We start from the raw sequence: 25,593 nt of genomic DNA on the forward strand, positions 1-25,593 counted from the left end.
AAAATTCTGTGCCCCTGACATTTGTCAGCCTCTTCCGAAATGTGAATGCCTTTCCATTAAGCTTTGGGGCAGATATTATCTCCGTACCTTTTGTTGTGCTGATGAGCTGGAAGATGAAGCTAAATTTATTTGGTTCAGCTGATTTTTCAAGAGGGACATCTGTGTTGTTCTGTTCCCCCGGATGTTCGCGTGCTGTCATGCCGTGGTGGGCATGTAATGCAGGAGGGCTGGTGAGGGATGAATGCCTCTTCCTGCCTTAGTCCCAGTGTGAGGTGAGACCAGCAAACTTCTTCCGTCTCCTGACCTCCTTTTGCCATCAGGGCTCTTTGAGAGATGATGAATTACAAATGTGTTTACAACTCTGTGTAACGTTTGTTATACTGTCTCAAAGTCCTTCTCTGGAACAAGAGGCTGGATCTGTAAGCAGTAAGCATTGCATCAAATATTTCATTGTACAAAGAATGATTTTGGTGCAATGTGGAGGGTAGAACAGTCAATGCATCTTTCAGGATCTAAAAGTTCTATGCAGATGCCTCTGAACAGCCCTGGTGTGTAAGGATAACACAGCAGGAGGTGTGAGCCATGGACCAGGGCTGTGTTTTGTGGCCAGTGTGCTCCTGTTTGGGAGGTTGGTCTACTGGAAATTGCAGAGCAATGAGGCCATTGAGCATCACTTCTGAAATACAAACTGTGCATTCTTTACATAGTAAAGCTTAAAGGTGTTAGGCTCCCCTTTATCAGGATTGCAGTAGTACAGGAAAATTGATCCTCAATTTACTGGAGAGAGCAAAATTTAATGTATTTTGTAACACCTCCATCTTGAAGCCCAGCCTTAAAATTTTTTATGGCTTTACTGTTTTATTTAATCTCTGGTTCACAATTTACCTGACCTTCACCTCTTAAAAACAGGAGAAAGCCAATCATAGAACAACAAACTGAATGGACTGGGGTGGCAGACTGGGTTGGTTTGTTAATGTATTGAGAGAATTGTTCAATTTTGGAAGATGCTAATTACTGCCATGTTTAATGTAAATAAACCCAAGCTCTTTCCAGCCCTGTCCCAATGCTCTAACTTCACGAAGAAATGAGCAGGGCTTTGCACAGAGTTGCAAGGTGAAGAACACACTGTTAGACAATACAGTAACCAGGAGGTCACTGCAGAGTGCTTTGTGATCCTCGTTACCTGACAAAATTGCCAGTGTTCCCTGGTTTTCTCCCCTTTCAAAATGTCTCACATGTAGAAATGTCCTTTTAAAATGTACCCTGGTGAATGACAGGTGGAAAGACACGTTTTTCCCTTGCTTTTGGTAGCTGTGGGATTGCATGAGGGCTTCCCTTTGGTAACAGAAGAAACTTTCTGCAAACCAACATTCAGACAGTAATATTCAATGTGAATATTTTATTCAAATAATATCCTCCACTACTTGTAAGGAGGGAGTAGGAAGATTCCACATTCTCAGCTACAGCTACCTACAGTGAAAGGTGAAATAAAAAGCTACCTGGAGACCTTTGCTTTAAGGGGATCTCTAAATGGTAAATTTTTATTTTATTCTCCTGCCATTACTTAAAGGCTGCAGGACAAGCCCATATAAATTCTCTATTTATCATCACTAGTTTAAAATATTTTCTCTCTTTACAGCACTCCTGGAATTTTAGCTGATAATCAATAGTGGTTTTTCATATGCTCTATCAGGATTTTCCAATGAGTTTCATCTTTTTAAAAGCAGATAATTTGATCATTGAGGAGGCTGTTGCTTACACTGGCTACTTGTGGATGTTCTTGCTTTTAAGGAATTTTCACATGTGAGTTATATCAAGCTGCTTGCTTGTTTTGTGTGGCTCATTAAATAACGGTTAAAAGCACTTCAGGTGAATGCAGTTCTTTTAAGTTTTCATTAGACAAATCAAGATCTCTTTTTGTTTTCCTGTAGTCTTTCCTCTCCTTTTCTCTTTGAGAACCACAGGAATGCATAGTGCTCTTCTCTAATCTTTCCTTCTTACCCTTTTCATCAAAGTAATTAGGCTTTTTTCTATTTCTGGGGCAGTGGCATTTTGGTATGTTACAGGTCTAGTGCTAAATAACTGCCTTAAGTCTAAATCTTTTAACAGGCACTCTTTGTTTAATATCAACACTGTTGGTTATTTTAATTCTGCTAATCTCTTTCCCTTCACATTATTTATTGATTTCCTTACACACAGATGCAGCAGGAAATGCCTCAATACTTCAGGTTCTGTTTCCCAAGGCAAGATCCCAGAATCCCAGAACAGTTTGACCTGGAAGGGACCATCTCATTCCAGCCCCTGCCATGGGCAGGGGCACCTTGCACTACACCAGGTTGCTCAGGTTCCTGTTTAGCCTGGCATTGAACACTCCGTGGATGGATATCATCTACCTTTACCTCCTCTGACAGGTTCACAACTTCTCTGATCATCCTTGCAGTGTTTTGTTGCTCTTCCATCTTGCCTCCATCTTCCTTAATCGTGGATGAGAAGAGCCCCACACAGTACCAGGCTAGGTAACTACAATACCCTTCACATGGCATTGACATATCTCAATGCTGAAATCACTTCAGCTCATATTTTCTAGCCTTCTGATTTAGTATTTTTGTTAAATGTGTATCCCCTTAGTGACTCCTTTATCTACCTTTATCCTCCTCCTTTATGTAGAAGTAACTGGTATACCCATCCTCTCTGCTATAAACAGGGAATGAATCTGCTCTTAGATTGTTTTTATTACAAGACTCTTCAGTGCACAGCTTCCACAGTTTTACCAGATTCTGTCTTTTTTCTTGTGTCTCATGAGAGCTTTGTAGGGTTGCAACCAGCATGGCTTGTCTGGAAACAGAATACATCCAACTCTGAGATAGGAGTTTATTTCTTACAGGGATATTTATATCCACTACAGAACTAATTTCAGGAAAAACTAATTTAATAATTATGAATTATATCCCTTTCCCTATTGTGGTTAGTTCCTTGGAGTATCTTTTACATGAACGAACAGGAAAAATTAAAATAGGAAAAATGCTTTCTTTATTTGCTTGCAAAACTCTAGGAAAAACATGAGGCTAAAGTTCTAAATCACAGCCATCTCCTAAATCAAATGTGTAGCAAGGGTGATAATGAGTGTAAACACACTGAATAATAAAATGTAATTTGGGTTCTGAGTTCTAGGGCTCTAATCCAAAGCTTGCTGATGTCTGTGGAAAGGCTTCCATTGATTTGAATTAGGCCTTGGCTTTTGTCCTGAATGAACACAATACCAGTGGAGCTATTCACGAAAGAAATGTTTGGAAATAAATCACAGGAACTTGCTGTGTCAGAACCCAATTCACTTGCTAATTATGGCTGTCATGTTTTACAATGCTCATTGTGTCGATACTTTGTCATAGTCCCTCACCTGAACTAACCAAATTCAATCTTAAAAAAATAATTTGCTGCTGCTGCTGTTATTGGAACATTGTTTCTGGATCATTACTCTGACATTTGAAACCTTTAACTTTTAGACTAAACCTATTTATGCCAACTGTTTCCACTTGTTTTATGCCAACGTAATCTTTTAGATTTACTCCATACAGTGTGATTTGTCCTTGTTCTGAACGGTATTGGTAAATTACTGATGACTGTCCATCTCAGGTTTTGTTTTGTTTTTCTAAATAAGCCAAGCATTTTCATTTCTTATTTAATAAGTTGTTAATTCATAGAATTATGGAATGGTTAAAGATGGAAAAGACCTTTAAGATCACTGAATTTAACCATTAACCCAGCACTGCTGTGATGACCACTAATCCGTGTCCCCAAATGCCACATCCACCTGACTTTTGAGCATTCCCAGGGATGGAGAATCCACCAGTTGCTTGGGCAGTCTGTTCCAACACCTGTCGACCCTTTCAGTGAAGAAATTCTTCCTAATGTCCAGCCGAAACCTCCCCGGGCTTAGCTTGAGGGCCTGTCCTCTTGTCCTGTCCCGGTTCCCTGGGAGCAGATCCCGACCCCACCTGGCTGTCCCCTCCTGTCAGGGAGTTGTGCAGAGCCAGAAGGTCCCCCCTGAGCCTCCTTTTCTTCAGGCTGAGCTCCTCCATCTCCCTCAGCTGCTCCTCATCAGAGCTGTGCTCCAGACCCTTCCCCAGCTCCATTCCCTTCTCTGGACTCATTCCAGCACCTCCCTGTAACCTTTAGCTGGATCTATTCCCATTAATCTGCTTAAGATACAGGCAACAAACCCTGCATTTTTAATGAACTGCAATAGTGCTTTGTACAATGCTGTTAATACTCTCCTTGCTTTACTGAAAATACTTTTCCAAATACACCCAGCATCTTATTTACCTCCCTATGGCTGCATTTCACTGATCGCTGTTACCATGTGACTTGCAGGATCTTGGTCCCAGATGAGCTGCCATTTAGTGCTAGAAATTGTTTTTATTCCAGGAGGGCATAGGTTTGCCCTTGTCCTCAGAGGCTTTTAGCTCCTGTCTGTCACTGCAGCGCTCATTTCTTCCTTGCATGGTGCTGTGTTTGTTCTCAGCATTGGCTGTCCTAAATGATAACCATCAAACTGGAGTAATCAGCAGCTTTAATTAGTATGGTCCTACTTTGTGCTAATTTCATTAATTTGGAAAACAAACAAAAGAGCTTTGGAAACTGCTAGAGGCACTGAGTGATGGGAGCTGACAGAAGGTGACAGGAAAGAACTGGGGAAAGGTGCCCAGTGTTGGGCAAAGGAATAATGAGATGAGGAGAGGGCACAGGGCCCACCAGGGAGAAGTGAGAACTTGGTGAAGTAATGTTTCTCACATTTTCCAGACCATTATTTGGGCCTCACTGAGACATACTTGGGATGGATGAAGACACTGCAAAATCCCAGAAATAAATGCATAACTCATGACTTTCTACATTTTGACTTTTCAAGAATAGCAATGCTGCTGCTTAACTTTGGATGTTTCCTTTTTTTTCCCCCACAAGTTTTCAAAGTGCTCTGAAAGTTCAAAGACTTACTTTCTAAAAGCATTTTAAAAGTACTGACTCCTAAAAGCACTTTAAAAGTCCTGAACTGAGAAGATTACGAGTCTTGCATAATTTATCCACAAAACTTGAAAGGGAAAGAATTTGCTTAGGTCTTTAAAATGCATATGATAAATTTTCCTATAGATTGGAATGACTCTGAAAGACTTTTATCCAGATAAGTGCATTCAGCAGATATTAGAAGTCACAGGCAATAGCAATTAAGGCATAAGGCGTTTCCTGGGAATTTATATCAAGCTGGGAGGAGTGGGGATGGCTCAAAATGCAGCTGAGGGCCATTAACTTCACTTGATGATTAATGACCTCTGCTGAGGTCATTATTATTATCAGCTGAAAACTTAGAAAAATCCAGATGTATGAATCTTTTTAATGGGAGTTGCAGTTTCAGACAGTGCAGTGGAAGTGTCCCCACTGTGGATAGACTGACCTGTAATAATATCAAATGGAGGGCTTGATTTCCCTCCTCCCCACAGCATTTTCAGGAGCATTAATCAAGGCTGGGTCTTTAAAGCTATGCCAGTATCAAATTGAAAAGCAAGCAGAATAAAGCCCTTAGTGCTTTTAAGTTCTCCCAGTGTGGCAATGGCATCCAGGACTTAATCAGCTTTTTTCACAGTTCTCCATCTATCCCTTTCAGTGCCTAATCAGATTGAGTCTCAGTGTAGTCTGGGGATGTGCCCAGCACATTCCTTGTGCTCACTGTTCTTGGACCCACGTTTGAAGTTGTGTTCTCCCTAATGTTGTGTTAGGTCCCTCACCAAGATCTGGGCTCTGGGTTATGTTACAGAGAGGTCAAGCACACAGTCCTGAGTGCTGCATCCAGACAGGGAGCATCTCTTTATTTATAAATAGTTGGAATAGATATTTCCCAGTGTCCAGACAAGTCCATGCATGGTTCCTTCCCCTCTTGGTGAAACTTTCTTATTTATATAATGAATGATTTCATTGTTGACTCGTAGAGAAAGTGAGAGCTACTACTGGGAAATGTTCACCTTGCTGCTAATTTTTGCCTTATGAGACTTCTGTTATAATATCTTGATCAACCTATATATATATGTGTGTGTGTGTGTGTGTATATATATATACATACACACCTTTATATCTTTCACAGAACCATAGAATAATTTAGGTTGAAGACCTTTAGGATTAACTGTTGACCCAGCACTGCCAAGTCCCCCACTAATACATATTTAAATTTGTTTGCTTCATTTAAAAAATGTACTGGAGAGGTCTGAAGTAGGTAATTAAGACAGCAGGAAGACATAAGCTTTAATTAGTCACTTTTTTTTTTTATTTGGACTGTGTTTCTGAATGCTGTGTGAGTCTTGCTTTACACAGACACTGGGCCCCTGTCCCTTTCTTTCCCTTCCCTCAGCCCTTTTTCCCTGGTCATTGTGAAGGTTGTAGCATCAAAATTCCAATCAGGACAGGACTGAGATGACTGCTGCTTTTGGCTGACCTTTATACAAATACCACTGATGTAGCCTTTTGCTCAGGAAAATTGAATTTTTCAAAATATATAAGCAAAGCAGATAAAAAGCTTAACTGGGGTGTGAAATGTTGACAATTTAGACATTGGGTGGTAAGACTAGACCTACTTGTACAAACCTATGCACTTCACACTGTTTTGGGGATTGCTGCATGCCTTTAGTCACCCTCTGCCAAACCACAGAGCTCTTGCCTCCCTTTTTTCTTTTTCTTTCTTTTTTCCTTCCTCCAAAGTATCTCCTGCGGTGAGAGGAAGAGGTGAGTGAGGTCAGGCAGAATGAAATGAAAATCATGAAAGCTTAATAGACCATAGGGAGGTTCCTTCGAGCGGCTGCCAGCGATGGGCTATCAGTTATGGGGAGGAAGACCACAGAGCTGGCAGTGAATGAAAGGAGATCAGGCACATGTGCCGTGGTGTCACAGCCCTGGCTGTGGAACTGGGCTGTTTCTCTATTAACTGCTTAACAAATGTCTCACTCTGACAGTAGTTACTCCCACGGTGCTGTTAGTGCTCCCTGATGCAGCTGTACTGTGCTTCAGGATGCATTTTTCTGAGAAGTTCTGAATTCTTTGTTTTGCTTGTAAGCTCAATAGATGAGAACTGAAGTACTGATGAGATTATATAAATGGTATTTTCTTTTTATCTTCTGTAGTCTCTACCAGTTATCCACTGTAAGAGAACAGAAATTCTTTTCCTGGATGAAAAGCAAAGAAGTCGTATTTTAAAATGTAATAATGTGAGGACTTGCGGAGATAGCAAAGAAAACAGAATCCTGAAATGGTTAGGGTTAGGGCAAGAATTGCAAAGAACATTAACAATCATCTCATTCCAATTCCCCTCCATGGGCAGGGACACCTTCCACTAGACCAGGTCGCTCAAAGCCCCATCCAGCCTTGCCTTGAACATTTCCAGGGATGGGGCATTCACATCAGGTTATTGTCGATATACATTATTGTGTCTATACAAACCTCTGACATAACAGCCCTCAGTGTGTGTTTTTTTTTTTCAAAACAGTTTTTCAGAACACCAGTGGTTTTTTTTCAGAGTAAAGCAATCCTAAAAGCAGGGGCTTTGGTCTGGCTGATTCTCCATCTTACAAAGCTTCAAGTTTTGATTGCAGTAGTTAAAATGCTCAGATTTGATGTGTGACTCACTGGATGGCAGTCTGAAATCTGAGTAAACATGAAGGTTGGACTAAATAATAATGGTCCCCTTTCAGCCTTGGCATTTTATGAATCAATGCTTGTGTGAATGAAGAGACCTGTGCAAGTGTCAGAACTGATTTAAGGACTTTGGGTTTATTTCATGGTGTGGAACTTAGTCTTCTGTGTGCTCGTAGCTTGCAGAGAAATCACCGAGTCTGAGCCTCGAAGGCTGCCAAAGTGTCTTGAATTTCTGTTCAAGTCCATGGATGTGGTAAACTTCAGACCTTCCTTTTATAATGTTAAAGTATCCCTATTTTTGTCATGAGCTTTTAAGCATGTTTCTACAGCTAAACATTTTGAAGCCTGTAGTTTGTCTTTGAGACAGATCACTGTTTTCAGTTATCTGATCTGTTTCCAGAGGCTGCAGGAACTCTCAAAGAACAAGTGTGTGTTCTCTTAAGTATTTGAATGACAAAACATCCAGAAAAACATGTCATGCAATACAAAATGTCCCTGCAGTGCTGATGTGGATGTAAGCTTCAATTGCAGCCTTTGTCTGCTGATTCCACTGTAATTCAGCACAATGGTTGCTTCTGTGCAGATGAGCCCACCGTTGTCTGGTGTTTTCAGTCATGTGCTCTTTCAGCTTCATTTCATATGTCACTGCCATAGGTTTGTTCAACTTTTATGAGAAGTTCAATAGCTGCTGGGTTCTCAATTTAAAGTCTTCTTTCCCTAAACGTTTTGTAGAGTTCAGCACTACTAGACCACTGCTTTCCTTAATTTCTTTTCACAGAGCCTTTATTTGCCTATGGACACGTGTCCCCAAAGGCCACAGGTTGAAACTTCCTGCTTAAACAGTTGTCAAGTTTCAGATTGTTGTTTGACTCAGACTGATGTTACAGAACACAAAGTTAATCTGCAGCATTATTTCTTTTTCCTTTGCAGGAGAAATTTGAAGGTTTGTTCCGTGCCTATGATGACTGCGTGACATTCCAGCTGTTCAAAAGCTTCAGGCGTGTGCGGATAAATTTTAGCAGTCCCAAATCAGCTGCTCGTGCCAGAATAGAGCTGCATGAAACACAGTTCAGAGGGAAGAAGTTGAAGTTGTATTTTGCACAGGTAATGAAATCTGGAATGTACTTCCCTGTTACTGCACAATAGTTCTATAAAAGCTATGCATTAACACTGAATAAAAATAATAAAGGTTACTCCCGTGCCCAATCTCTCTGACAGAAGATTACTTAAACCTCCTTGTGTTGACTGAGCTGTTTCTGCCCTGAGGGTCTGCAGTAAATTTAAAGGACCACTTAGGACTAAAGTTGCTCATTCAATACACAGAATTATGTATCTCAGAGGTGATTTACAACACTTTGTGTTATCTGTGGGTAATTCTCTTAACTAACCATAAGAAAGTGCTAATGTAAAGAATCCAAGGGAATAAAAAAGGTGGGACTGGATTACATATTTGGCTGCAACCCTGAGCCACAGTCAGTCTTCCTCCTGCCTTTTTGACTTTTCCTTACTGAATCCATGAATTACAAATACTGAATTCTCTAAAAGGAATTTGTTGAGTCCAAGTCAAAGGAAGAAGGTAGGGGAAGGAAAACACTCCCAGCCTGGGGCTGTAGTGATTATATCCATCTATTGGAACTGTCAGGTGGGGGTTCAGTTCTCCTTGGCCAAGGAAGAGAGAAAGTAGATCTCTCACAGCAGCCTGGCCCCAGCCAGGATAGAGAAGGAGGTTGAGAACCCAGCCACCACCTCTTCTGAATGCAGTTTAATAAACTGATGTGGTCACTGTGGCTTGTGAGATACCCACTAGTGTTTATAAGCAATGTAGGTGTGCTTTGATCTGCCAGGTTGGCCCTTCAGAAGTCTGAGGATAAGGGCTGGCTCACTTGAAGGTATCAAGCAAGCCCATAATGTTAAATGATCATCCTCTTCATCCTGGTCAGAATAGGAGCTGTTTTGAACCTAGGCAGGAGCAGAATCACAGGAAGATGGGAAGCTACAGCTGTGAAAAAAACAATGTGCTCAACGAGTTAGATGAGCTCAGAAGATCTTACAGCTGGATTTAGGTGTTAAGAATCTGCCTCTATCCCATTTTCTATGCCCTGATGTCCTAAATCTGGCTCTGAATTTTATTCTGATAGGTTTCAAAACTTGCAGTTAAGCAGATCTGAGAATGGTTTCATTCTAACTGTACATTCAATAGGCTAATTGAAAACTTGGGATAACAAGAAAAAGAAAGATGTGCACAATAGTGATTAGTCTCCCTATCTAAGCTGATTTCCTGCAGAACCATTCTGGTACGTGCACTATGCTCTCCAGTATATATAGTCTTACAAGAGCTTATTAGTCATGTTCAAGGAATGAAGATGTGGAAGCAGCAGCGTCTGGAGCAGTGTCTGGCCTCAGCCAGGTTGAATAACCACTTCCAGACCTACAAGTTCTGGGGAACATGGAGTTGAGAGATTCAGACTTGCTCTTTGAAACCCCATTCTGGTACAGCAGGGTGCCATCCCAGGACCTTGGCATGTTTGCTGTCATGGAAGTAGAGTTTATTGCATCTATGCTTGAGCTAGTTGTAACCCTGCTTAGGTATGACTGCACTGCAATTCATTTATGTCAAGGCTTCTTCAGCATACTAGAAAAGAGCAGTAATTAAAGTAGATAATTTAAGATGGAAATAAAATAAGGACACTGTTGCAAATGACTAAGGAAAATCATAGATTAATTTTTCACTTCAACTAAAGAAAGAACATTTGTAAAAACCTTTCTGAAGTTACTTACAAGGCCTTGGTGCAGGAGTAACCAGGAGTTACTTGTGTAATGTCACTTTTTATTTAGGCATTTAGACCAGATCACAACAGTACCTTTACAGCCTCAAAGATCTCTGGACTAGCAGCTGTGGCTACCAGAGCTTTGCATTTATCCTGAGTGAACATACACAAGAGGCATTGACATTGTAGCTTTGCTGATGTCACAGCCCCACACTGCGCATTTACTGCAGAAGCACCATCTGTAAAGCTGAGATGAAATTCATCTCCAAGCCTTTTCTTCTGAGATAGATGCTGAAATCCTGCCTGGGTGGCACTGGGGATGAGAAGGGTATGATTTGAGCAGTCATTCCTGTTAGCCGGCCATCCTGTGGGGATGGGAAGCTGGACACGAGCTGGCAATGTGCCCTGGCACCCCAAATATCCTGGGCTGCATCACCCACACTGTGACCAGCAGGCTGAGGGACATGACTCTGATGCAGTGAGATCCCACCTGAGGTCCTGTGTCCAGCACCGGGGTCCCAAACTCAGGAAACCATGGAGTGAGGCCAGAGGAGGCCATAAAGATTCTTAGAGGCCTGGAGCCCCTCACCACAGAGAACTGTGGGTGTTCAGCCTTGTGAAGAGAAGGCTTCAGGGAAACCTCACTGTGGCTTTTCAGTACTTAAAGGGTACATATAAGAAAGATGGGAATGGACCTTTTAGCAGTGCCTGTTGAAACAGGACAAGGGGAAAATAGGTTTAAACTAAAAGAAGGTTGTTTTAGTCTGGATGTAAGGAACAAATCTTTTATAGTAGGAGTGGTGAAACACTGGCACAGGTTGCCCAGAGGAGTTGTGGATGCCCCATCCCTGGAAATACTCAAGGCCAGGCTGGATGGGGCTCTGAGCATGGTTGGAGGAGATGACCTTTAAAAGTCCCTTCCAACCCAAACTGTTCTGTGATTCTATCCTGTACTAAAAAGTGTCTTTGTTATGCTTTAAAGATTCAGACCTCTGAGACAGATGGAGACAAGCTTCATTTGGCACCACCACAGCCTGCAAAACAGTTTCTCATCTCGCCTCCAGCCTCCCCACCTGTAGGGTGGCAACCAATAGATGATGCAACACCTGTCATCAACTACGACCTCCTTTACGCAGTTTCTAAGCTTGGACCAGGTAAGCTTGTGGTCCTTGGGTGAAAATGTGTCAGGAAAAGCAGACAAGAAATACCAGTGTAGACAATAACTGTAGAGGGAGTTGGCATAGACTTGGCAGTTGCATTAAAATTTGGATTTCAGCTGATGGATATCACCTGGTTCTTTCCTTCAGAATGAGTATTGCCATGTGTAGGCACAGAATTGTGTGTTATCTGCAGCTTGTGAGAGCTGATCAAAGCTTTGCTTATACCATTTACTTTGCTGGGGTTTGTGCCTAGATGAAACAGCTGATGGTTTAGGTGGGGACTGGATGAATGTTTGGCTATGGATATGAGGAATTTTTGCTGTACACGACATCTGCTCAGTACTGCATTCCAAGGTGCAGATTTCTCACTTGAAAAGGTGCACCTCCACTGGAGTGGAGAATCTCTCACGTTGTTTGTTGAGAGAGAACTACTGTTCCCCAGTCCCGGTGGGATTGCTCTGTTAGGAATGCTCATTTCCTGCTGAAAAATATGCAGGAGGAATGGGATAAGTTGTAGCCTCTGTTAGCACAGGATAAATGTCAATGAATAATGCATCCAGGTTTTCTTCTGTCTTCTCATCTTCAGCTAGTGCCAGGAGTTGAAGCTAGCTGGGACTTTCCAGCAATGCTTCCCCTTGGAAAATGCTCATCTGATGAAACCAAAACTTTACATTGGAGAGGATTACTTTTGATTTAATTAAGTGATCTTTACAAATAGTTTTCTTCCAAAGCTATTAAAGCATCCTGTTTTAGAATTTTCAAAATGAGAAAGGTTCCAGTTTCAGGTCTAAGCAGTATCATTTACAAATTAATCTGATTTACATTTATAAGCCCAAGGAAAAAATAGCCTATTAAAATAACTTCATACAGAAATAAAGCATTTCAGATCCAATCTAATAACAATTGTGGGGGTGAGCTCATGAAAATTTAGCAGTTTATTTTTGAAATTCTTGTGGGATGAGAGAATTGTTTTTTCCCCAGCTGTACTGGGAATGCTGCTTGCTCGCTCTGAGAACATCTTCCAATTGCAGACATCTTATAATTGGGGCTTTTGTGCAACTGCACCAAAGGAACTCAGAGCTGGAGTGCATGGGGTGCAGGAAGATGTTTCATGATTCACAGGGTTTGCAGGGTTATCTTCTATCTTTTTCACATGGGATCTCTCACAAGAGGAAAATACATATCAGGAGATCCCTATGGTTTGTTCCCCTTCAGCAGGAAAGCCCATGGAAAAAGGCAGTCAGGTGGAAGAATTCATATGATACTGCATATTATGATTTCCAGGAGTGATACTTTGCTTCAAAAATGCTGAATAAAAGCAAAACCAGAAACCTCCTTTTTTTTTTTTTTTTTTTTTTTTCCCTTCAATGCAGCAGTGTTATAAATGGAAACATGTAAACAAATTCCCAAGCTAGCTGGGTAATAAATCAATTCCTGTTCTGGAGCAGTGGAATGTGAAATATCACTCATTGTCCCACACTCTGGGACAGCTTTGCATGAAGGTCAAATTCACCCAGATTTAAGGAGCCTGCAGGGAGCAATATGAAAAGCCATTGTGTGCTCTCTTCTTTCTATTTTTAGCACTTGTTAGAGGGATCAATTTTAGTTAACTGCAGCGGTGGGTTTAAAATAGTGTTGCTGTTCTCAGTTGTGCATTTACTATGTTTAGAATTTCATTGAAAAACAAATCCCACTAACACTCATTTCTCAGTATTGCAGCAGTAAAACGCTGCTGGACGTCAAACAGCATCAGTAGCCTGAGAGAAGAGATTCTTTTCGTTCAAAAACACAATTTAAAAATGTAACTATGGCTTATCAGCTGTTGAAAAATACTCACTTGGCACAGTTGTTTACAGAGCTGAGAATGTTAGGATCGGACTTTCTTGTCTTTAACTTGTGAGTAATCTTTGTTATATTGAATACAATGGTTTGATAAAATAAACATCTGAGGACCAAGAAAACTCATTAGCGCTTCAAAATAGTGAACAGTGTTTTTGTATGCCCTCAGCATAAGATGAGTTTTATTGTCCTACTTCACTGGGAATGCAAGATGTACTACTTGGACACAGACCCATACTCCTTTCCCATTCCCTGAATCCAGGTCATCTCCCGTCACAGTACAGTGCCATAATCATCATAGCCACAAAGTTAGAGACCAAAACTGTCCCTGGGTACAAAATGTTGGGAGATTTGCTCCAGAGTATAAGGAGTATGCTGCAAGTGAGTTAACAGATTTGCTGTGTGCCAGCAGTTTTGGCACAGGTATTTTAGCTGCAGCATTGATAGGCGGGCATCTTGGAGATCTAATGGAACAGATTTCTTTCTGTGCTCAAAAGGAAGCTGGTTTTGGTCCTTTCATATGGAATTGAGATTGGTGAGGGTGCATTTACTCCTTAGGGAAGATCATGGCATATTTAATTAAGTTCCTGGATGATTGATGTATATTCTCACTTTCTGCAGATGCAGAAATTAGGTTTTAAATGAGGCATGAACAGAGTGCTGTAGATCAGTCAGAGCCAGGAACCGTGACTGTGCCTGGTGCTGACCACCAGCCTACAATCTTTTCAATATATTGCAAATCAAGGAGTGCAACTGTTAATCAGTTTGATGGAAAACACTTCCAGTAGTTTGATCTGCTGATGAAGATATGAAGACATCAGGGCCTGGAGTAGAGAACAGCTTGATAGGTTGCAAGCATTCCTGTATGAAAAAGCTAGCTCCAAGTTAGGCCAGGTGAGGATACAACCTGGACCTGACAAACAACCAACCAACCACCCCACCTTGCAAACATATTTTAAATGAGAAATATTTGCAAGGTGGAGGGAGAGGGAGTCTCCAGGTCCAGGCTGTATCTACAGCAGAGCTTCTCCTCTCTAAGGATAGGCAGCTGTTTGCCGTTTATTAGTGCAGTGATTTACAAAGTATCCTCTTGGCACTAGAGTATGCCCTTTCTTTTCTGGATATCAGTCCCTCCCTCTCCATATTAACTCCTCAACCTGCCTGTATCTGCTTTCCTTCCCCCACTGCCTCTTTCTTCACAAGAATTGCTTTGTTCCCCCTCATTTCTAGCTCTGCACTCCTGAGCGCCTTTCCCCAAGATCCCAGGTGCCACATCCTGACTTCCCCTTGCCAGCCTCAACCCCTGCTGCTCCGCACTGTGGTTGCCCAGAGAAATTGCTTTTCTCCCGTGGGTTTGGTTCACAGATCACAGCTGCACTGATGGGATCTGCACTGTACAATGACACCCAGCACAGGTCAGGGTGCTCAGCACTTTACTTGCTCCATGCACTCACTGGTGCAGTTTTGCACTCTGTCAGTGGCCACTTGCCTCACAGCTTTGGGCAGTGTTGAAAAATGAGTGCAAGGCACCATTTCCGCAATCCACAGAGACAAGTCTGCACCAGTTGCACTCCTCTCCATGTTACGCAGTCCCTTATCAGCGTTCCAGCAGGCTCTGCACCTCAGGCTACACTCTGGGTCTTGTACAATACATTTTTCACATTATGAAAGTGCCATTCTGAAGTGCCACACATGGTGGCTCTTGAGTCCACGGTGGTGGCACTTAGGACACAGAAGAGACCTGGCAGCTTCCTGTGCCACTTGGGTGTTGGGTCTGGGCTTCATTTTTGTCTCTGAGCAATTCAGAAGTAGCTGTTCCTGCCATGCTCTAGCTGGGCTTCTTGAGGAGGATGCAGAGCATCTGGCCCTGCTCTGACCTGCGTTTGGCTCACCCTTCCCTAGGGAAGGGGAAAACAGGTGAGAGCAGGACCCTGCCCAGGAAATTTACACAGGGATTTCAGACCATCTTACAAGGCAGATTTTCTGTGGCCAAATGTTTTCAAACTCTCCTGTTTGTCATCAGTGATTCAAATGAAATCATAAATACTTCATATGACTCCCAGGGAGGATTAAAAGGGGATGGAGGGGCAAACATATGGTGATAGATAAAACTTTTAATCTCTGTCCTTCCTCTCCCTGCTGTTCTGTGGCTGCTTTTGCCCATCCCTCCTCTTCTCTCTCTCTTCTCCCCTCTCTCAGGGGAAGGAGAGCTGCTGGGTGGAGAATTTTTTTCCTCTGGTAGGGAGAGGAGGGTGCCCAACTCCTGCAGTGTCAATAATGGGCTTTCAGGGAGCAGCTCTTCTGCTTTGCTATGGCAGATCCATGCTGTAGAGGTGTTTTATTGTGGGATGGGTTGTAGCTCTTCTGTCACAAACATGCACCCATACAAAGGACCTCCTGTTATTTGTAAAGCACTTGGATGAAGGGACTGTAAGTGGAAGGTATTTTCATGATGCTAATGCCACATTTACATGGACTGGGCAGCTCTGAACTCATTAACCTTTGCTTATGAGTCTGAATTAGGGATGAGGTAGCTACACGTTATCATTAGCATTTGTTCATTATCCTTTATGTATATGAACATGGTCTTTGCTGGACAAAAGGGCCCTGTTAGACAGGAACTGCACCATCAACAAAAGGTCACAGTACTGACTCACAAAGGAATAGAAAATCCTATACAATTATTTTTAATTCTGAATTATTATAAGTTGCTTCTGTGCTCATCCTTGCGTCACCCAAGGCTGTGGGTTTACTCCTGGCTTCTGAGGTCACAAAGTAGGGCCCAGTGACATAAAAGCAGACGTGCTCATTGTTAAGGGAGGAAACTTCAAATTCTTACTGTTTTTCTTATTCAGAGCAAATGGTTAGAGTGGAACATCACTGCTGTTTTCAGGGGCTTATCACTCAGTTTTTTTGACAAGTCTGTATGGTAGATGTGCCACAGTTGAATTCTTCCCTGAAGGGCAGAGTATATTTGATAAATTTTATAATTTTCTGGGCAAATATATGTGAGTTGACACTGTTAGCTTATGTGAAGGCTTAAATTTATTATTACAGGATAGAGATAGACCAAAGACAGCTGGAGGAGAAAAACTCCTGTCCCCAAGAATCCTTTGGCTTAGCTAGCCTGTAAGAATTCTCCAGGCAAGCAGGAGAAGCGGGAGCATGGATCAGTGTAGGGCCTGAGAACACAAAGCCATGTCAGAGACTGCTGAATGAGGTCACTGGACAAATAGTTGGGTGGTATTACAGAAATTGGTGAGTCTTACCTATGTTAACTCAACGTGCTACTCATAGCTTGGGACAACCTAGGTCTTGTAAACATGAGTGCAGTGACCCAACCTTTACTTCAGTAGCTGAACTGCAGCAGACTTAGCTCATTAATTATTTTTTTTTTTTAATGCTGGAAACGGTGTTTAAGAAAAAAGGAAAAAACATAGAAAAACAGCAGAAGGGAAGGGCTAATCTGGCTATATCTATTGGATTCTTATTTTGTGCTTATCACATTCGTGTTTTTCCACAAACAGCGACTACGTTCGGAACAAGATACAGCTGTACGAAAGTCCCAGTCATTGTTGTCCTGTTCCTAATTCAGCCATGAAAAGGTTTTGTGCTGTTTGAGTACAGAACAGAGTCTGCAGCTCGTTTATTCTCAGAAATAACTGTATGCCTTAAAAATCTAATTTATGAGTGCATCACATTTTGGTTTGCAAAGTGACATTAATTGCTGCTGCAGTTACTTGTGCCAGAGGCATCTGAATATTTTTCCTTGCGTCTGTACTTTTTTCCACTGTTCTTTTCCAGCAGAAAGAGTCCTTCTGGGAGGGATTTGAGCAGTAAAAGAATGTGGCATTTGAACTGGGATTATTACCTTTTAAGAGGGCAGTGAATCTGATTTCCTCGGCGGTGCCGGTGTAGGAGGACAGGCCGGCGCTGTGTGTGCGCGGCACTGCGGAGCTGCCCACGGTGACAGTGACCAATGCAGCCCTCGGTGCTGGCTGGCAGCATTGACGTCAGCCCAGAGCTGAGAAATTAGCTGGGGCCCACAGGGAAAATGGGCAATGAAAAACCATATAATTCCTCAATGCAGCACAACCAAGCTATTTCTCTTTTCATATTTTAGCCTATCAGCAAGACCTGTAATGCTTTGCTCGATTTGGATTCAGAGGAAAGGTTGCCAAAAATAGAGCAGTTAAATGTCAACATTAATGGTATCACAGCAGTAAAATATTTATCACAGCAAGATGCCTGGCTTATAGCTATTATTCAGTAGTTGCCTTCTTTTTTTAAGCAAAAATACACCATGTCCTATAGTCTCAAGCCACCCAGGCTTATTTGGACTAGGAATTTGTCAGCACAAACAGCATGTGAGCACAGTCCCAGAACTGCATGTGCTAATGCAGGGCCAAACCTGCAACCCCTTCCTCAGGTGAATTACTCTGCCATAAACTGGCTAACAAATGAAACTCCAAATTAGTACCACAGGCAAGCCACAGGGTCTGCCATTTGTTTCCATGGTACAACACCTGACGCTGCTGGGTTCTGCCAGTGGTGCAGCATTTAGGAGTCATTGCACCACAGAGGCCAATTGGGTTGCTGGCGCCCCACCTTCCTCATCTCAGATGATTTTGCAGGCAATGTTTTTTTTTTTTAAAGTCTTAAATTAATTCCTGGCAATTTAATAATCAATCTACTTGTATCCCATGTACAATCCAGAATACATGTAGTGCCAGCAGGCTGAATTCAGGACTGAAAGTCCTATGACTGATCCTTGGTTCGCTTGTGGACTTTTGCAGGTAACCACCCAAGCCCATATGGGCCATTCACTTAAGAGCTGGACTCGATGATCCTTGTGGGTCCCTTCCAATTCAGAATATTTTCTGGGGAAAAAAAAAAAAAAAAGCCACATTCATCTTCCTCAGAGGAGCACTGTGTTGAGACTTAAAAAAGGAATGTAGATAGTAAGAAAATATAATGTACTGTTTAGGCGTTCAGCCTGCTCTAGTGAGCATTTTTAGACTGCTCTGTAATCTCATCTGCAGCGACAAAATTCGTTACAGCCCCAGCTAAAGAGCTTTGAAACTGAAAATCTGTCTGGAGCAGAGATACAGGGGTTTTTTTTATTTCTGGAGAAATTAGATTAAGTGTTGAAATCTGTCTGAGGGCAGCAATTGGGCTTTAAATGGGACCGAAGGAAAGCCATAGCAAAAATAAAGATCAATTCCAACCCAACGGGTGTGGAATAACTTCAGACCAACTGTTGGATAGGCTGGGTTCCATTTCATCTTTTTAACCGTGAACTTCTGTGTTCTTTCTCCTCTGCCTCCTTTGGGGGTTTATTTCAGTGCTATTGGCCGCCGATATTGATGTGAAAACCCATTATAGACATGAGGGTGTGTGTATTTCATGATGCTTTACAAACCTGTGATCAAACTGCCTCCCGGGACAGGATCCCCAGGATGTGTTGTGGCAGCTGTCAGAGTCCAGCTGTGCTGGTGCTCACCTGTATTTAGGAGCAGCACGCACTCAGCTCCCTACCCAGGTGTGGAGTATTCTGCAGTCCAGGAGTGCCACGGGCTGTCTTCTCGGATCTTTTGATGTGATTGCTTTTCTCTGCTTCCAGGAGAGAAATACGAGCTGCACGCAGGAACAGAATCCACTCCCAGTGTGGTGGTGCACGTCTGCGACAGCGACATGGAAGAAGACGAGGACCCAAAGAATTCTCCAAAGCCAAAAATCATTCAAACTCGACGCCCCGGTGTGCCGCCGCCTGTATCTAACTGAGCCTCTCCGGCAGAAGCAGCACTTCTCTCTCCTCCAGCACAGCTCTTGGTTTTTGTTTGCTTTGTTCTGTTGAAAGGCAGCCTTTGCCTTCTGAGCACCGGGACATTAAGGTCATTGAAACCCCTTCACAGTAATCAAGCCTCTGTAACAAAAGGGCTAGGAAAAAGATCTTTGTACCTGTAACCATATCACACACCAACTGATAGGTCTAGCTGGAAAGGACAAAACAAGGCTGAGGAAAGAAGGGAGGGTTTCAGTCTGAGGATCTTTTCACAGCTATAATTTGCATGCTGAAACACCACTACCAGAGAGATGGTTCGGGTGGGAATTAGGCCAATGTCAGGCTTGATATTCGAACTCCCAGGATTGCTACTGCCCTTCATCAAGCAGCCTATTCCTTTCTTCCTCACTTCCCAACAGACCTTAGTCTTTCCCCTTTTCCCCTTCTTTTAAGGGGGGTAGGTGTGTTGTTTTTACTCTGCTAGCAGCTTGGTGGCCTTTTAACCCCCCTGGAATTTTCTGTAAGGAATACTATCTTTGCAATGTTTTCGGAAACAACAGAAAACAACCCTCTTCCAGCAACAGCTGTAGAGAATGGTGGTCTGAAACGGTGGCAGGGATGCGAGATGGAGCTCTCTGGGCTGAGGGGAGAGGCAGCAGCTGCTGGGGGATTTGGTCAGTCCTTCTCTCAGGGGAGAAGGGAGACAGAATATCAATAGGGATTGTCAGTTTATCTTCTGTCGAGGGATGAGTGGCTTCTCTCAGGATCTGAGGAAGAGGAGCTGACTGCTCATGTAAGATGGGATTCCTTGCTCTCTCTCATAGCTGTATGTTCCAGTAACATTACAGGCTTTCCTAGTGGTGTGGTGTGGTGAATAGCCCTGAAATTGCCAGTAATTACTTGCACATCTCTAATATTCAGCCCTTTTCCCTTCCCACATCCTGTGCTTCAAAACCCTTTTTGAGCTGTATGCAGTTTGGGTTTGTGGAGGTGAGCAGAGGTTAGTTAAAATTCTTTTGCTGTTTTTTTTTTTTTTTTTCTGTTTATTTGTTTTGTTTTGTTTTGTTTGTTTGTTCTTCTCTTTTTTTAGGCCAAAGAAAACAGGACCATAACTACACACTTGAAGTTAGACTGCATGCAACTGAATCCCCCTTTTTCACCCCATCCTGCATGTTTCTTTCACTTGCAATATATACTGGGTTACAAAAACTGTTCTGTGTTTGCATCATGGCTGACAGCAGGCAGATCCCGGATTCCCTGTCTGGCAGACCTTCCATGATGATCTATTTTTTTAATGCATACTTGTCATTTTGAGAACATATTTTCTAGACATTTGAGCTCAGATTTTGCATATATTTAAGCATGCGCTTAATTTATGCACATGAGTAGTTCCACTGAAATTAATACTGCAGAAACTGAGCGTATGTGTAAGGTATGGTGGGATTTTTAAGCTAATTAGCTGCAGCTGTTCTCCCCAAAGTGACTATAAAATGGCACAGCGAGCTTCCATGGTTTAAAATCCTTTACAGTTTAAAATAAGTAAATACATCTTGGAAGCTTATTCTAAGTTCTGAAAAGTCAGCTTAGGTTCTATAAGCAAGATTGTTGTCATAAAACCTAACGATCTGGTTTCTGAGGGAGGGTTCCATCACACCCTTAATTAGCAGCAATGCTACAAAGCTTCTGCAGAGTCAAGTCCCCCTTGCAGGGGTCTTGGCTTAGCAGCACTTCCAGGACAACAGGCATGTTGCTCTGTCAGCGAAGACAGGAGATGGCATTCCCAACGTGCATGGTGAGGACATCTGGGAATGAGGACTTGTCATCCTCACGCAGTTCAGCCTCTGGCCACCACAGCCCTCCCTGGTATTCCTCTTTACTCAGCACTCAGTGCATTTCTGTAATGGGATCATTGTTGCTGCATTATGGGCATCGTTGTGTGCGTGTTACACTGATACAATACTGGTCATTAAATACAGCAGAGACTGAACAGAAAATGGGGCTTTAGTATCTTCATGATAGCTGTGTAAAGTTTCCTTAAAGTAACTCCTTAGACTGCCACTTCAATTATTTTACTAGTGACACATTTAAAATTGGTTTAAGGAAACAAACTGTCACTCACAGGACAAGGAATGTATCATGTTGAAAACACCATCTTAGGCCACAAACGACATTCCAGGAGCAACACCACTGGCTTTTCTGAGAACACTCCCAGCACTGATGTCCATGGGGTTTAGTTTAGCCCAGTATAAACAGGGACAGTAAGATTTAAACATGTAAATGATCAGATATCATTGCTAATGGATTTTTTTACAGGCAAGACTGTAGGAGGCCAAATCTTGTGCTTGTATCCATGTCCTCAAACTTTGGAGAGACATGGTTCTGAATTAAGTACTTTGGCCTCAAATGATGTAAAACTACACTGCAAATTAAAGCACTGGACCTTAAATGTTCTTTCCTCAAAGTGCATTTTCAAACATTTTAAATGAGGCCCTGTTCAGTGACTAACTCTGCTTTGTAAAGCTGTGTGGTACTACCCAGGAGGCAGCAGGACATGGCTCATTGCTTGAAGCACTGAAATAGAAACACAATTACAAGCCTGAAAATTCAAAGCAGTCTCTATGAGCAAAGCTTATATATTACCTGTATGTGATAAAATAATGGTCATCATAAAATAAGTGTTTCATGTGTTATGGAATAATGTCCCTGTCAGCAAAGTATCAGCATTTGTGACTCTTGAGAGAAGCTAGTGTTTTACTAAAGGTTGGTTCTCGCCTGACATGGAAAGAATGCTTCTTTCAAAAAGTGCTGACTATCTGGAAGGGGAATTGTCCTATTCAGTCAGGCAGAGCCCCTACTCATTTGAGTGGGAATTTGCTTTTCTGTAGCTTTTCTGAGGTCAGCCGCTCTGACTTGCACTTCTTACAGGGTGTCAGGGGTGCTCTCCTGGGAACCCTGGAAGAATGGAGCCTCAGACTTACACTGTGGCTCCTGAGGCAAGGCCCACATCCTTTTAATTTCCTCCTCAAAGCAGGAGCTGGAGAGAGCAGCTGGAGGTGATGCCCTGGGACCTCTGATGGGTGGACATAGCTCCTGCTGCTCTTTGGAAATTAAAAGAAGGAAATCAGGGAAGTACAGCTGCTGTTTCTGTTGCCTGCTGCCTGCTCGTCCTTTCTGACCTCTTCAGAAATGAAGCTGACTTTTTATTGACTTCCTCACTACAGTTTAAAGCATGAAAACATTTCCAGTGCATGGAGAAAGTATTTTGGAATCTATTCTTTTGGATCAAAACACAAGTAATTTCTGTGGCCTTGATTTTTGTATTTAAGACAAGGTGTGCAAACACCCCCCCTTCCTAACATACACAGACACACTTCAGTAAACTTTGTTTTTGGCCAAGAAAATATGGCAAGAGCATCTCTTCCTCAACCATAGCAAGACCACAGCCATAGTTGCTGTAAAGTGTTTTAGGTTAAAAAAATTCTCCCTATGCATCAATTTTGTAGCACTAATTTGATCCTAAATTGTGTGAGAGGGGTGGGTTGGTTTTCTTTTGGTCTTTTTCCCCCTCTTTCCCATTCAGCAACTCTGTAAAAGCTTTCAGCAAAAATACAGATTGTTGTTTGTATTGAGGAATGGACTGAACTCCTGGCAGGATGTGATTCCAGTGGTTTGTCTGAGCACTGTCACAGATGCCATGAGTGTTTCCATTTTATTGTACATAACTTTTGAAATATTCTATTTAGTCATATTTTATAGGAGTATTAAAAAGCTTCTGGCTAATTAATCACTTTTACACTTCTATAATTCAGAGCTTAGTTTAAAATAATAAATATGGCAAACAGTATTTTTGTGTTCTGCTTGCATTGGCATTTGGAAAAGCAATATTTAAAGAGTTAAACTATATCAATAAAATGAGTAGTGTGGTGTATACCCCTGCTAGAACTGAAAATGCTTAAATGTGTGACATAGGCCAAACTCTCTTTCAGTAGAAATTAAGGGGAAAGCAGCCTTCTTGTTGGCAGGATGTGCCATGTTCCATTTTAAGCTGCTGCAGTTTCACAGTCATGTGAACTTGCTCTGGTTTGCTGTGGATTTGGCTCAGTGTACACAAAAAAAGCTGCAGTGCGGTCCCTGGTGAGCAACAGCTCGGCATGAACTCTGATGTGGTTCTCACTGTGCTTTTATACTCATGGGTGATGCTGTGGCCATGAGTGCTTGGACAAGGAACATGGCATGCAGCTGCTAGCCAGGCTGAGGAAAGAGTTCTGTTAACTTTCATTATTATAAAAATTGAAACTAATTGTTATCTCTTGCATCAGTTTGTGCTGGGTCTTGCAAAGGACTGGAAACTGGGAGATGAGTTTGCTGATAACCGTCCTGTGAAATTCTGATATTGGATTGCTCAAATATGGATTTGAAAAAATTACTTGTTTTTCTGTGTGCTTGGCATAAAAAACTTCATTTCTCAAAGGATGATTGTTCATGATTCTGAAAATTAGATCCACTTAAGAAGTCTCACTAGAGAAGTAAACTCTGAGCTCTTTAATTCCTTTGGAAAGGACAGGCCTTAACCTCTGTGTTTTAATTAGAAAAACTAGTAATGAACTTCTTCTGGGGTTCTTTTCACCTCTTTTAGAGGTGAAAGGCAGGAGGCCTAGTTTATTCTTCTATGAGCACCGAAAGAGCATCCCCCACCACAGTGAGTTTCTTCATCCACCCAACTGAAATGCTTTGTTTGCAGCATGCCAGCTGTGGCTCTTCCATCGTGCTTGGCACTGGACACAGCACTGGGAAATGAGCTTCAGGGCTTCAGCTGTGGATGGCAGAGAGCTGTGTGTCCCAGAGGACCAGGCTGATCACAGTCACAGTGCTTTCAGATCCTCTACAGAATATTTACTGAATTTATTTTTGGTCCTTCTTTAGTGGCAAACACTTCAGCACTAAACTTTTTGCCATTTCAGTCTTTCTCTCACACATTCAATGTGAATGTAAGACCTTTGCATTTCCTTGATTCCCTTTTGCCTAAGAAATCACTTTTAGTTCTGGTTTATTAAAAAGCAAAACCAAGTATGGATTAAAGTCCCAGCCAGACCCTCATTTATACTCAGCATCATGCAATGCTCTTGAATAACAAGTTACACTAGCAAAATACCCAAACACTGTTTATCCTGGTTTAACCCATCTTCTGGGGGAGTACAGCAGCTTTCAATATTCCAGGCTCCTCTTAAAAAGAGATGTTTTTATAACAGTAGCTGTGCTCTTTTTTTGAATACATGTAGACTGCAGCATTCAGGGGTAAAAGGACAAGGGAGGAAGTGTTGTATAAGCTCTTTCCCACAGGTCTATTTGAAGTGTAGAGTATATTTGCTTTGGTTTGGAGGGGGGAGAAGCCAGCACTGTTAGAGGCAGAACAGCAGCAACACTCTGGATGGAAAGGCAGGAACCTTGAAAGCCCCTACTGCAGAGATGCTCAGAAAGCTTTAAAAAAGCAGCCTGAATGCTCTCCCCCCTTCTGTCAGTTTGTTCAGCAACTACATACATTCTGGGGCTGCAGCAAGAGTCATCTTAATACAGGATTGTGTCTTCATGCCATAGCTACAAAGCTTAAATAGGGAGATTTGTTAGGGAGATTCTTGCTGGAGTAAGGCTGGGAAAGCTGTGAAGTGTGAGCAGCCTTGAAGTTAATTAAAAATGAAGATATTCACAATCTTAAAACAGACTTCAGGATTCAGATCAGTGTATCTGAGAGCTGTGTTAAGGGCCCATTTCAATCAGGGGCTTCCTCACTCACAACATTAAGAGTATCCAGCAAGAAAGATTAAACTTCTCTGTTCTCACCAGAAAATCAGCCTTCTTTTAACAAATTATTGTATCTGATCATATATCTAGTGCGAGAAAGTTGTGTCTACATTAGTGTCACACAGATGTGTTCTCTTCACTGTTGGGTTAATGAAGGTAAATGTTTTGAATCCATTTTAGAGCTGAGTTCTTGTACAGAAACTTCTGACAGAAATGCTATCTGTAAGGACTGGTGGATCCTTAAGTGTCAGTTTGGCAAGTTGTCCTACTGTGGGTAGCTGCAGAAATATTTTGTGTATGTTGTTGTAGATTTAAAAGCATTGCTCATGGTTTCATTTGAGTGTCTGCATTTCTGACACGGATGTGACATATCTGTATATATTATAAATCAATACTATTTTTAACCACATATTTTGTACAAATATTCACATTAGCTCTGTACTTCAATGAAAATCTATTATGGTATTAAACATTTTGGTGGAATTAGCAAACTCCTTGTCCATGATTTGCTTTCATTTTATATCAGTGTTAAGTAGCTGAGCCATTTCTGGCATGGAAGGCAAATATAATT

The 25,593-nt window shown here is 42.0% G+C and overlaps 1 protein-coding gene across 3 annotated transcripts in view; it reads left to right on the forward strand.

Annotated features, from left to right (window-relative positions):
* The window catches only part of RCAN2 (regulator of calcineurin 2), an 84,421-nt gene extending 58,908 nt beyond the window's left edge, over window positions 1-25,513 (forward strand). For all 3 annotated transcript variants that reach the window (XM_005528762.3, XM_088053009.1, XM_005528763.3), the window contains 3 exons: window positions 8,602-8,775; window positions 11,422-11,593; window positions 19,062-25,513. In XM_005528762.3, coding sequence (XP_005528819.2) covers window positions 8,602-8,775; window positions 11,422-11,593; window positions 19,062-19,222 — 507 coding nt within the window. In that variant the 3' untranslated portion in view covers window positions 19,223-25,513. The remainder of the gene's footprint in view (window positions 1-8,601; window positions 8,776-11,421; window positions 11,594-19,061) is intronic.
* Window positions 25,514-25,593: the final 80 nt, after the last annotated feature.

Source organism: Pseudopodoces humilis, chromosome 3 (assembly GCF_049639895.1).
Source record: "Pseudopodoces humilis isolate 2021_Gansu_Grassland_sample_001 chromosome 3, ASM4963989v1, whole genome shotgun sequence".
NCBI lineage: Eukaryota > Metazoa > Chordata > Aves > Passeriformes > Paridae > Pseudopodoces > Pseudopodoces humilis.